Below are 10,521 nucleotides of genomic sequence, written 5' to 3' on the forward strand. Positions count from 1 at the left end.
CCATGAAAGACAGTGGAAATGGGCCATGAGGTCCATACATGGAGTGGACATGACCAGGGTCATACTTACTTAGGAAGGAATGACAACAGCAATGATTGTCTCTGGCGCATCACCATCTGCATGGCATGACACGATGAATGACAACTTGGGAAAGTGTTGCTATTCTGAATTTGAACTTGTTTCACCATCAGCTGTGCCTAGAACCCATGTCCATCCTCTGTAGAAGGATCTCTGTATTTTACTCTCAAACTCATTCCTTTGGAAAGTTAAGGTTGAAACCAACATGCTGCACAATGCCTAGGATGATTGTCACGAGTTCATCACAATCAACTTCCAGTCAAGACAGGAGATGGAACTGTGAGGTCTGGGGACGGGTGATTAAAAAGCCCCTGGTTAAAGGACAGTATTGTTTCAGAATACGAGAGTCATTACACAACACTTTACTGCTCCTCTTTCCCCCCTTCTACGCTGAGTTTGTGCCTCTCCCTAGCACCTTCCACAGAGCCCCCTTCACATCCTTGTTCCTCAGTGTATAAATCAGAGGATTGAGCATGGGGGTGACAATAGTATAAAAAAGGGCAAGAAATTTTCCCTCCTTCTCAGAATACCTGTGGACAGGTTGGAGGTATGTGGAGATGGCTGAGCCATAAAACAGGGAAACCACAATGAGGTGAGATGCACACGTCCCAAAAGCCTTCCTGCGACCAGCCATTGACTTGATGTTCAGCACTGCCCTGGCAATGTGAGCATAGGAGCCTAGAATTAGCAGTAAAGGACACACTAAGATTATGACCCGGGCCACAAACAAATTGACCTCTGTTCCTCCTGTGTCCTCACAAGCCATCTTCAGGAGAACGGGCAGCTCGCAGAAGAAGTGATTCAGTTGGTGTCCACAGAGAGGCATGGCCATCACAAGGCTTGTCTGTATCAGAGAGTTCACAAGGCCTCCCACCCAGGAGAACACAACCAATGCCCTGCAGAGAACGGGGTGCATAATGGTTGTGTAGTGCAGTGGGCGACACACGGCAGCATAGCGGTCTATAGCCATGGTCACCAAAAGCACACACTCAGTTCCTCCCAGTGAGAGCACTATGCACAGCTGGGCCACACACCTTGCAAAGCTGATGGTCCTGTCAAGTCCAGAGAGATTGACCAGGAGCTGGGGCACGGTGCTGGCAGTGTAGCAGAGGTCCAGGAAGGAGAGGTGGCAGAGGAAGAAGTACATGGGTGTGTGCAGGCGGAGGTCCAGCCGAGACACAACGATGATCACAGTGTTGCCAAAGAGAGTCAGAGAGTAGAAAATAGAAATGAATGCAAAGAAGACGGGTTCTAGGTGAGGCCAGTCCGAGAAGCCCACTAAAATGAAGCCCACAAGTCCTGAACTTGTGTTCAAATATTCCATAGTCTTTCACCTGTACAAACAGAAGACAACTCAATACTATTTATTTATGGAGAAAATTAATTATTCCCAAATGCACCAAAATTATGTATTTTGAGTTGCTATTCTGCTCAATTCTGGTGAGCCTTCCATTCCCCTCTCTAAACTCTCCAGTCCAAAAAGTTTCTAATTCTCTTCCAAATTAATCACCTTTATTTTTCTTTAATTGTTACATTTCTATCTGTCTATCTATCTATCTATCTATCTATCTATCTATCTATCTATCTATCTATTATCTATCTATCTATCATCTATCTATCTATCTATCTATCTATCTATCTATCTATCTATCTATCTATCTATCTATCATTGCCTCTTCTTTAGCCTGGAGGTTACTAAGTTGATAGTGGTGTGGTCTTGGATTCAATTAATTCTTGTTGCTTGTTTGTTCTATGCCTTTTGCCAGGCTGTCCTCTGATCAGTTCTCTGGATATGATGCTTCCTTGTCTGACAGGAGAGATGATGTATTGTCATCCTTGTGGCATGGAGATCAGGCTCCAAAAGCAGTAGTGTGGGATCGTTATAAAAAACCCAGTGTGTGTAGTGCCTGTTGGAATTCTGTGTTGTGTTGGCTTCCTCTCTTTTCTAGTCTCTGAGACACGCTCTTTCAGGACTGTGTCAAAGAAGTAAGCTGTCTGAGTTTGCAACCTCTCTTACTTTCCATCTCTTGCTTGATAAATGTGGTCAATTAACCAATTCTTGGAGCCTTGACCTGCTTCCATCTGTCCCAAAGACTAAGTACCATACTTCTGGGAAGAAACATGCATATTCCTTTTGATGAATCTCAATAGTTTCTTGTTCTTGCAGCAAAACATGTTTTTGTATTTTGTCACAAGAGTTCTTTTGAACTTTTTTTTCCCATTTGAGATCCAACCTCCTTGGAAATAGTAAACAGAGTGAAAATAATAACATCTTCTTTAATATCACAAGAAGTGATAAACTCATTTGCCCTTTCATGATGTGGATCTTAAATACATTTTCTCGACTGAAACATTGAATATTCCATAATCTGTGAGAAATATTTTAGCTTTGTAAAAAAATGCATTCATGTGAGTGTTTTGCCTGTATATGTGTCCATGTACCATGTGCATACCTGGTGCCTGCAGAGTCCAGAAGAAGGTGTCAGATCCTCTGGAACTGGAGTTGCTCATGGTTGTGAGCTGCCAGGTGGGTACTGGGGACTTTATGTGGTTCCTCTGCAGGAGCGACGAAAACTGATGAACCATCTCTCCTACCCAATAATTTATTTTTAAAAAAGAATCCTGAAGATTAACTAGAAGAGCATTTGTATAAGCTAAGGAAATATGGCAAACATTAAAAAATTGTTTTTCTTTAGAGATTGTTGTGCTAAAAGTTAAACAAAAGTACAAGATTTTAGGTGTTCAATGTAGGACTCTTTGATTTCTTTAGTTAAGGTTGTTCTTATGTATTGTATTTGTTTTATTGCTATTATCAGTGGAATACTTTCCTTTTCTTGGAATTGTCTTTGGGAACATAATTCATTTTTGTGTGGTATTTGTATCTTAAGATTTAGCTGAACTAGTTTATTTCTGTCAGTTTTTAAAATTGCATTGAGCTTCTAGTATGTTCTTTTTACCAGTGGCTCTCAACCTGTGGGTTGTGACCCCTTTGGGGATTACATATCAGAAGCAAAATGGCAGCTATGAAGTAGCAACAAAATAATTTTATGGTTGGGTGTCACCACAGCATGAGGAACTGTAATAAAGGGTCATAGCATTAGGAAGGTCATAGATTAGGAAGGTTTAGATGGTCGTGTCATTTTCAAACTGTTGATTTTACTCCATCCTGTTTAAACTTGTCATCTTTTATTTATCTGTCTTGGGGAAACTGGATCTGCATGTGCAGAAATATCAAAATAGATCCATCGCCCACCTCATGTACAAATATCAACTGAAAGTGGGTTATATAGTTTTATTTATAACACCCCTAACTGAATGGAAAAAATGATGGGCTTCATCCTGAAGTTGATTTTGACAAAGAGGTTTTTAAACCTGTGCTTATAAGCACACTTGAAACAAAGTGAAACCCAGTGTAACCTACAGGCTCTGGTTGGTATTGATATAGAGGCTGTACACACATTGGGCAGAGGCTATATGGGAAGCCTCTGTACACTACTGCTATGAAGTAAACTGCCCCAAATCATTTATGTGAAACTATTTTAAGAATAATAAGCATTTGGACAAAAGAAGAAATAAATACTTGCTATGACAAATAAGATTGTAGATAATTTGTTTCTAGGAAACTTGCCTTGGAAGAAATGACACAGAGGTTCTCTGAGAGGAGCGATGTGATGTGGTGTAAGGGGCCACCTTGGACCTAAATAAGAAAGGAAGACCACTATAAAAGGAGAAAGCATAGGTAAATGTGTTCTTCACTTCAATTGAGCTAACAAAATAGCCACACAAATAATGAATTCTATGTAGCACAAGAAAACCTACAGAATCAACTAACCTGGCCCATAGAGGCTCAGAGACCTAACCACCAAGTAGGGAGCCTGCATGGTACTCACGTAGGCCCTCTGCACGTTGTAACGGTTGTGCATCTTGGTCATCATGTGGGACTTCTAACAGCGGGAGCAGGTGCTGTCTCTGACTCTGTTGTCCACCTTAGAACCTTTCCCCCTACTGGGATGCCTCTTCTAATACCTAGAAGAGAAGCTGCACCTAGAAGAGAACTGCAACTTGATATGCCATGGACAGTTGGCATCCATGGGAGGCCTCCCCTTTTCTGAAGAGAATGGGAGGAGGAGTGGGTAAGTGGGGTTAGTAAGTGGGGCAAGGTCTGGAAGGAGAAGAGGAAGGAGAACAGTGGTCGAGATGTAAAGTAAGTAAGTGAATAAATAAATAAGTTAGTTAATCAAAAATATATGCTATGAGTATTATGAATGATGATACAAAATGAAAAACCTGATCGTGTAAGATACTATTAAAATATTTTTATTATTTTATACTATTTTCTTATTTCTGTGTGATTATTTATGTTTGTATCTGCATGTCTTTGTGCACATGGAGGTCCATAGAGACCAGAAGAGAGTATTGGATCCCACAGAGCTGGAGTTAAAAGTAACTGTAAGCTGGGAACTGAACTCTGGGCTTTTGGAAGAGCACCAAGCACTTTTAATCATTGAGCTGTCTCTCCAGCCCCATATTTTAAAATACAAATATTGTCCTTTCAGAAGAATATAGTTACTTAAAGGTAGAGGACCAATCACAAATGCATTTATTTGAAACGTAGAAAACTTGAAAAACTTATTTACTAACTCTTGTTAGTGGCATAGCCTGTCTGAAGGCTGAGGCAATGAATGGGTTTGAAGTCAACTACATAGTGTTTCTCCCCGCCCCCCAATAATGAAACACAGCAAAGATAAATAAGTAAAAAAAAATCACAAGGGTGCTTCAAAAAAATTCAACAAGGGTTGATGAATGAATTAATAAAGGCGCTCTTAAACCCAGGAATATGGTGTACAAAGACACAGTCCCAAATTATGCAACCTCAAGGCCAAGATTGTTTTACTTCTCTGTCCCATCTTAGTGATAGGCAGATTCTTCTGCCTAACCAGGCCTTGACCCCTGTGTGCCAGCTTGTGAGTCCCTTGTTTGGTGGATGAGTGTTTCTTTCTAAGCCCCAGTGCCCTGCTAACAGTCGTCTCATTTACATATTCACAACAACCACAACCATCCGAAAGGACACATTAACACTCACACAGTGTTGAGGCCAGGGACTCCCTGTGTTTAGCACAGCTCTCCCCACTCTTCCTGTACTGCACTTGTGTCTGTCACTCAGAGGTCAGGTGCTTCAGCTGTGAAACCCGCTAACCCCTCATTGATTATTTTTCTCCACTCTTCCTTGTGGCAACAGCTGGGTTCCCACTCATTCCCATATTTGGTAATCATGAAAGGAAGAAATCATTGGAAAACATTTTCATTTGTGTGTGTGTGTGTGTGTGTGTGTGTGTGTGTGTGTGAGAGAGAGAGAGAGAGAGAGAGAGAGAGAGAGAGAGAGAGAGAGAGAAGAGAGAGAGAGAGAATCATGGTATGCTTGTGGAGGGTAGCCTTAGGGTGTCAGTTCTCACTTTTGGCTTTGTGGGAGACAGGGTCTCATGTTGTTCACATCTGTACACGTCAGACACATTGGCAGTGAACTTTTCAGTCCACTTCTATTTCACTGAAGCAGCGCTGGGATTACAGATGTGTGCTCTACCAGATCCAGTTTTTACATGGGATGTAGGATCCAAACTCAGTTCTTTACGCTACCAAAGCATGTACTTTTACCTTCTTACTCATCTCTTTAGCCCAAACATTTCCATTCTGGAAGAGCAATTACAGCTCATTTCTCAAACACTAGGTCTCTTGCATGTACCACACATTATTTCTAATCCCATAGTGTGCTACAGTGTGGTTTTGACTATGGTCACACTAGCTCAGGGTTTGGGTAGCCCCAAGCCTTTCTATGGGAGTCTAGTGCAGGTGCATGAGAGGCAGGAAGGTCCTGTTAGGGAGCACACAGTTGAACACAGACTTCCTTCCAACTGACTGTCCTCTGGACACTGAGGAAAATAAGAACAGCTTGGGAATTTCCTGAGTGTGAAGTGTCCATTTGGTCTCTTCATGATGATGCAATTATAGGCATGGGATTATATTTGGTTCATATACTTGGTTCCCAAAGGCCCACATTTTATTTTCAGGCATTACTGGATCTTTGAAAATTTAGAATGCTAAGAGAAGCAAAGGACTCCATAGTCTTCACTGGTCACAGAATATTGAATATGTTGCAAGTCTGCAACATTGACTAAATATACAGATTCAGAGGATAGTAGAACTCATCAGACATATTTAAACACCCTAAAGAGGGTCTATGTTGGAAAAAGAGATTACACAAAGAAATGCTGGTTTGAATCTGTGTTCCAAGACCTGCCGTGGGTTAAAGGTGAGGAAATTTTTTTATTCCCCTAAAGCCAACATTCAGACTGGGGGTCAGATTTACAGGAAGGGAGATTGGGAATGTCTAAGAAGAAAATCTGAAAAAGAAAAGAAGGGTTCTAAAACAAGACTGTCTGAAAAGAAAGCCATATTCTTGACACTCAGATCTTTACTCTGATTCAGAGGTGACCTTTAGACTTTGTAGAAGGATATCTGTAGTAGGTGAAGGCCGCGTTAGCTGGTTTGTGACAAATCATCCTGCCCTGATCTTTACTTTCCTAGTGCTAAATCTGTTGAAAAATAAATTCTTCCCTCTAACTTCCCTGGTGCACAGAACTTTGAGATTTCCATATTTTGTTTTATTTATTATAAAAATCAGCTTTTAAGAAAGGACTGTAGGAGCTGAAAGGGTTTGCAACCCCATAGGCAGAACAACACTATCAACCAACGAGACCCCTCAGAGCTTCCAGGGACTAAGCTATCAATTAATTGGTACACATGACTCTAGCTGTATATGTAGCAGAGGATTGCCTTGTCAGGCACCAGTGGGAGGAGAGGTCCTTGGTCTTATGAAGGCTCAATATATGCCCCAATGAAGGGGCATTGAGGGCAGGGAGGTGTGAGTGGGGTGGGTGGAGGAACACCCTCATAGAAGTAGTGGGAGGGAGGATGGGATAGGGGCTATCCAGGAAGGGGGGGACTGGGAAAGGGGATAACATTCGAAATCTAAATAAAAATATATCCAATAAAAAAGCTAGTTTTTGTTTAAACTGAGCTTCAGACTGGAAAAAAATCAGCTTTTATCTATTCATCTGGCTGTGTCTCTATGTCTATTAATATTTTCATAAATAAGTTGAGAGTTTTATTCTGATGAGTTGGCAGGTCAAATGGAGACACATTAAAGTCATATAGTTAAATTTTCTCTATGAACTGAAGAGGAGGGTTGATAAACTCCCTCCTAATCATCTTCTTTGGCCAGGTATTATTCCGTTTGAATCTAGCTTCAGTTGCTTCCATCAGGATACTACACATGGCTCCTCTACGAGGGCTGTGTCACTGAGGACACTATTGAAACTAAACACTAAAGCATCTTCCCATCAGTTTTCTGACCCACTTGCTCTTGTACAGACCCATACTTTGATCTGGCTCCAGTGACTTTCACACTGAAAACCACACCACATTGGACTTTAGTCCCTAAATTTTTAAGGCAATCTGAAAATCTCTTCTATCAAGAAATACAATACGAGCACACCCCAAAATTTCAGTACAAGTCCCCTGACCTGGGATGGGCCAGAGTAAGCTGACATTCAAAAAGCAAGTTCACAAATGTCTTGCTTTCACTGTGACTCTGCACACAAAACATGGTCTCCATCTGGGACAGTTTCCTGTGTGTGTATCCCTCCAAGAAATTCTTCTTAGTTTATTACAACAACCCTGACTGCTCATTTGCTGCCAACTCGCAATTCTTTACTGTGTATATAAGAATCTTAGTTTTAAGTCCACCTTTACCATGTATATTTAAAAATGATTTCCCTTATTTTAGTAATTGGAGAGAAAAAAGATGTAAGTAAGTATTTTGAATTTTTTTGACATGTTGCATATGGAGTAGGTACAGAATGTATGCATAATAGGAAATGAAAGACTAACAGGGAATTTTTTTTCCCATGAGCTTAACATTTCTTTGTCCTGAAATTAGAAGCCTGAAACCAAATACAATGAAACCCATTGCTGATTGTCCATCACAATATTTGTTTTTTTAACCCATTTTTTTTAACTATGAATCTAAACATCTCAAGCATTCAGCACATACCTGGAGTTCAAGGTTGGAAAACTCTTACTTTTACTTTCTTCTAATGTATTGGGCTTGAAGGACAATGAGACCCACTGGAGGGGTGAGAAACCTTGTGATGTGTGAAAGACACTTTTCTTCTTGGTCCTAATTTCACCTGTGGTGGGAAAGACTTAGGTCAGAGCTCCTGTCCTTGAGAGGTCAACACAGCATATCCAGCAGAAGATGTGGAGGGGCATGACCCTGGAGGTAGACGCATCATCCTCAATATCCAAATACATGCTACACCAACCAACTGAGGTCAGGTAGCAGCAGGCATATTTTCAAGCCTCCTATTGATCTTAAGGCTATACACACCAGTTATGCCTTGAGAACATTTAGAAGCATTCTTTTTTCAACTTCTCTTCCCGGAGCACTGAGCTCAGGGTCTTGCCCATGCGAGGCAAGTACTCTGTGACTGAGTAATGTCCCCAGTCACATAGAACCATTTCTTTAAAAGTAGTGGAGAATGGGCGGCTTAAAAAGCATGACCTTGGAGACCTGGGGCCCCACTGTGGCAATTACAATGAGCTTGACTGGTTCCAAGATCTGCCTTCAGCCCTCAGTACTCTCTATTCTCCTAGTTCTGTGAAAGCTATGTGACTTATTGTGTATTCTCAGGACAACATCTCACTTGCTCAAGTGACTCTGCAGCCAGAGATTCCTTCTGCTTCCATACTTTGACTCCAGTCCCACCAGCCTTTTGCTAGGCAGACTAAACTCCACATCTCACTTGAAGTCTGCCATGTTCCTCATGCCACAGCTGCTTCCCTTTTTTGGAGTCATCACATAATGGTCATGTATTCCATGATAATTGTTCCACTGATCCAACTGAAGCTTGTTGTGTGAAGTTTTCATATTTTTTTGTTATAATATTTAATGGATCAGCACTCAATTTTCATTTTCAACATACTTACAAATTCACATATTCATTCAAAAGCAATGTATGCACAAATAACACTTTTTCCTATGGTATGCAGGAAAAATAGTTAATATCCAAAGTTACCTATATTCACTTAAGGAATTATAATGTGAGTTCAGGAAAAATCTTTGCTCATACCTTAAATAGCTTTGTGACCTTACATGACTGAGCCTCATTTTCCAATAAGATGTTTTTATGATCTAACTATCTAACCTTTGTTTGTGAATTAATGGCACACAATGTATGAGGTGGATGATGTATGGTAAATATTCATTGAGTGTTTCTGTCATCATAATACTAAAATTTATTCAGTACCCACACATTCTCTTCGATTAATAAAGTCTTCAAAAATGCACTGTAGTTGTAATAACTTTAAACAATTTTGGGAGTACAAGTCTTTTTTTTCACACAAGAAGCATAAGACAATCAAGAGATACATTATAAACACTGCAAACATTATTATCTTCATACACAATTAATGCAAATGGCACAGTTTATTATATGCAAGTGGAAGAGTGTTAATTTTGATGACTTGATCAATTAATGAATACTAATAGCTAAAAGTACATAGTGTTTATGTGACATTCTCTCAGGAACTCTTCACATATCATCCCAGGCAATGTACAGAATAAGGTCGAGTATTTATTCCTGATATGCTGATTTCACAGAAGACAGTGCTGAGGCACATTTTACTAATTGTCACACACATAGCTACTCAGTGCCACTTTTCTCTCTAAAGCTAGTATGTTGACTAGTTTTATGTCAACTTAACACAAGCTAGAGTCATCTGAGAGAAGACCTCAGTTGAGAATATGCCTTCTTATGATTTGGTTATAGGCAAGTCTGTAGAGCAGTTTCTTAATCAGTGATTGATGGGGGATGGTCCATTTCACTGTGGGTGGGACCACCCCCAGGCTGATTGTCTTGGGTTCTATAAGAAATCAGGTTGAGAAAGCCAATAAGCAGCCCTCCTTCATGACTTCTGCATCAGCATCTGTCTCCTTGTTTCCACAGTTTGAGTTTCTGCTTCCTTCAATGGACTGTGACTTAGGATCTGTAAGCCAAATAAACCCTTTCCTCTCCAAGGTGCTTTTGATCATTTTGTTTTTATCATAGTGGTAGAAACCCTAACTAAGATGATAGGTGTGAATGAACAAATTGAGTTCCCAGGAATACTTTGCTATAGTTCTGGATTATAAAAGAGAGAGAAGGCACATGAATGTTGTGTTAGTCAGACTTTCCATCACTGTGACAAAGCACCTTCAGAACAAGGTAAGTGGGGAAGGAGTTATATTGCACTCTTCCAGACTGTCATGATCGGAATATATATATGGTGGTGTGAATGAGAATGGACCTCATAGACTCATATATTTGAATGCTTAGTCATCAGAAA

At 40.5% G+C, this 10,521-nt stretch overlaps 1 protein-coding gene across 1 annotated transcript; it reads right to left on the reverse strand.

Moving 5' to 3' along the window:
* Positions 1-463: 463 nt before the first annotated feature.
* Positions 464-1,402, reverse strand: LOC127694659 (olfactory receptor 10-like). Its single transcript, XM_052196221.1, has one exon. It carries the CDS (start codon positions 1,400-1,402, stop codon positions 464-466), a length of 939 nt encoding a protein of 312 aa, XP_052052181.1.
* Positions 1,403-10,521: the final 9,119 nt, after the last annotated feature.

This window comes from Apodemus sylvaticus, chromosome 10 (assembly GCF_947179515.1).
Source record: "Apodemus sylvaticus chromosome 10, mApoSyl1.1, whole genome shotgun sequence".
NCBI lineage: Eukaryota > Metazoa > Chordata > Mammalia > Rodentia > Muridae > Apodemus > Apodemus sylvaticus.

Coding starts and splice junctions, on each gene's coding strand:
- LOC127694659 (XM_052196221.1), bottom strand. CDS start 1,402: ATGGAATATTTGAACACAAGTTCAGGACTTGTGGGCTTCATTTTAGTG.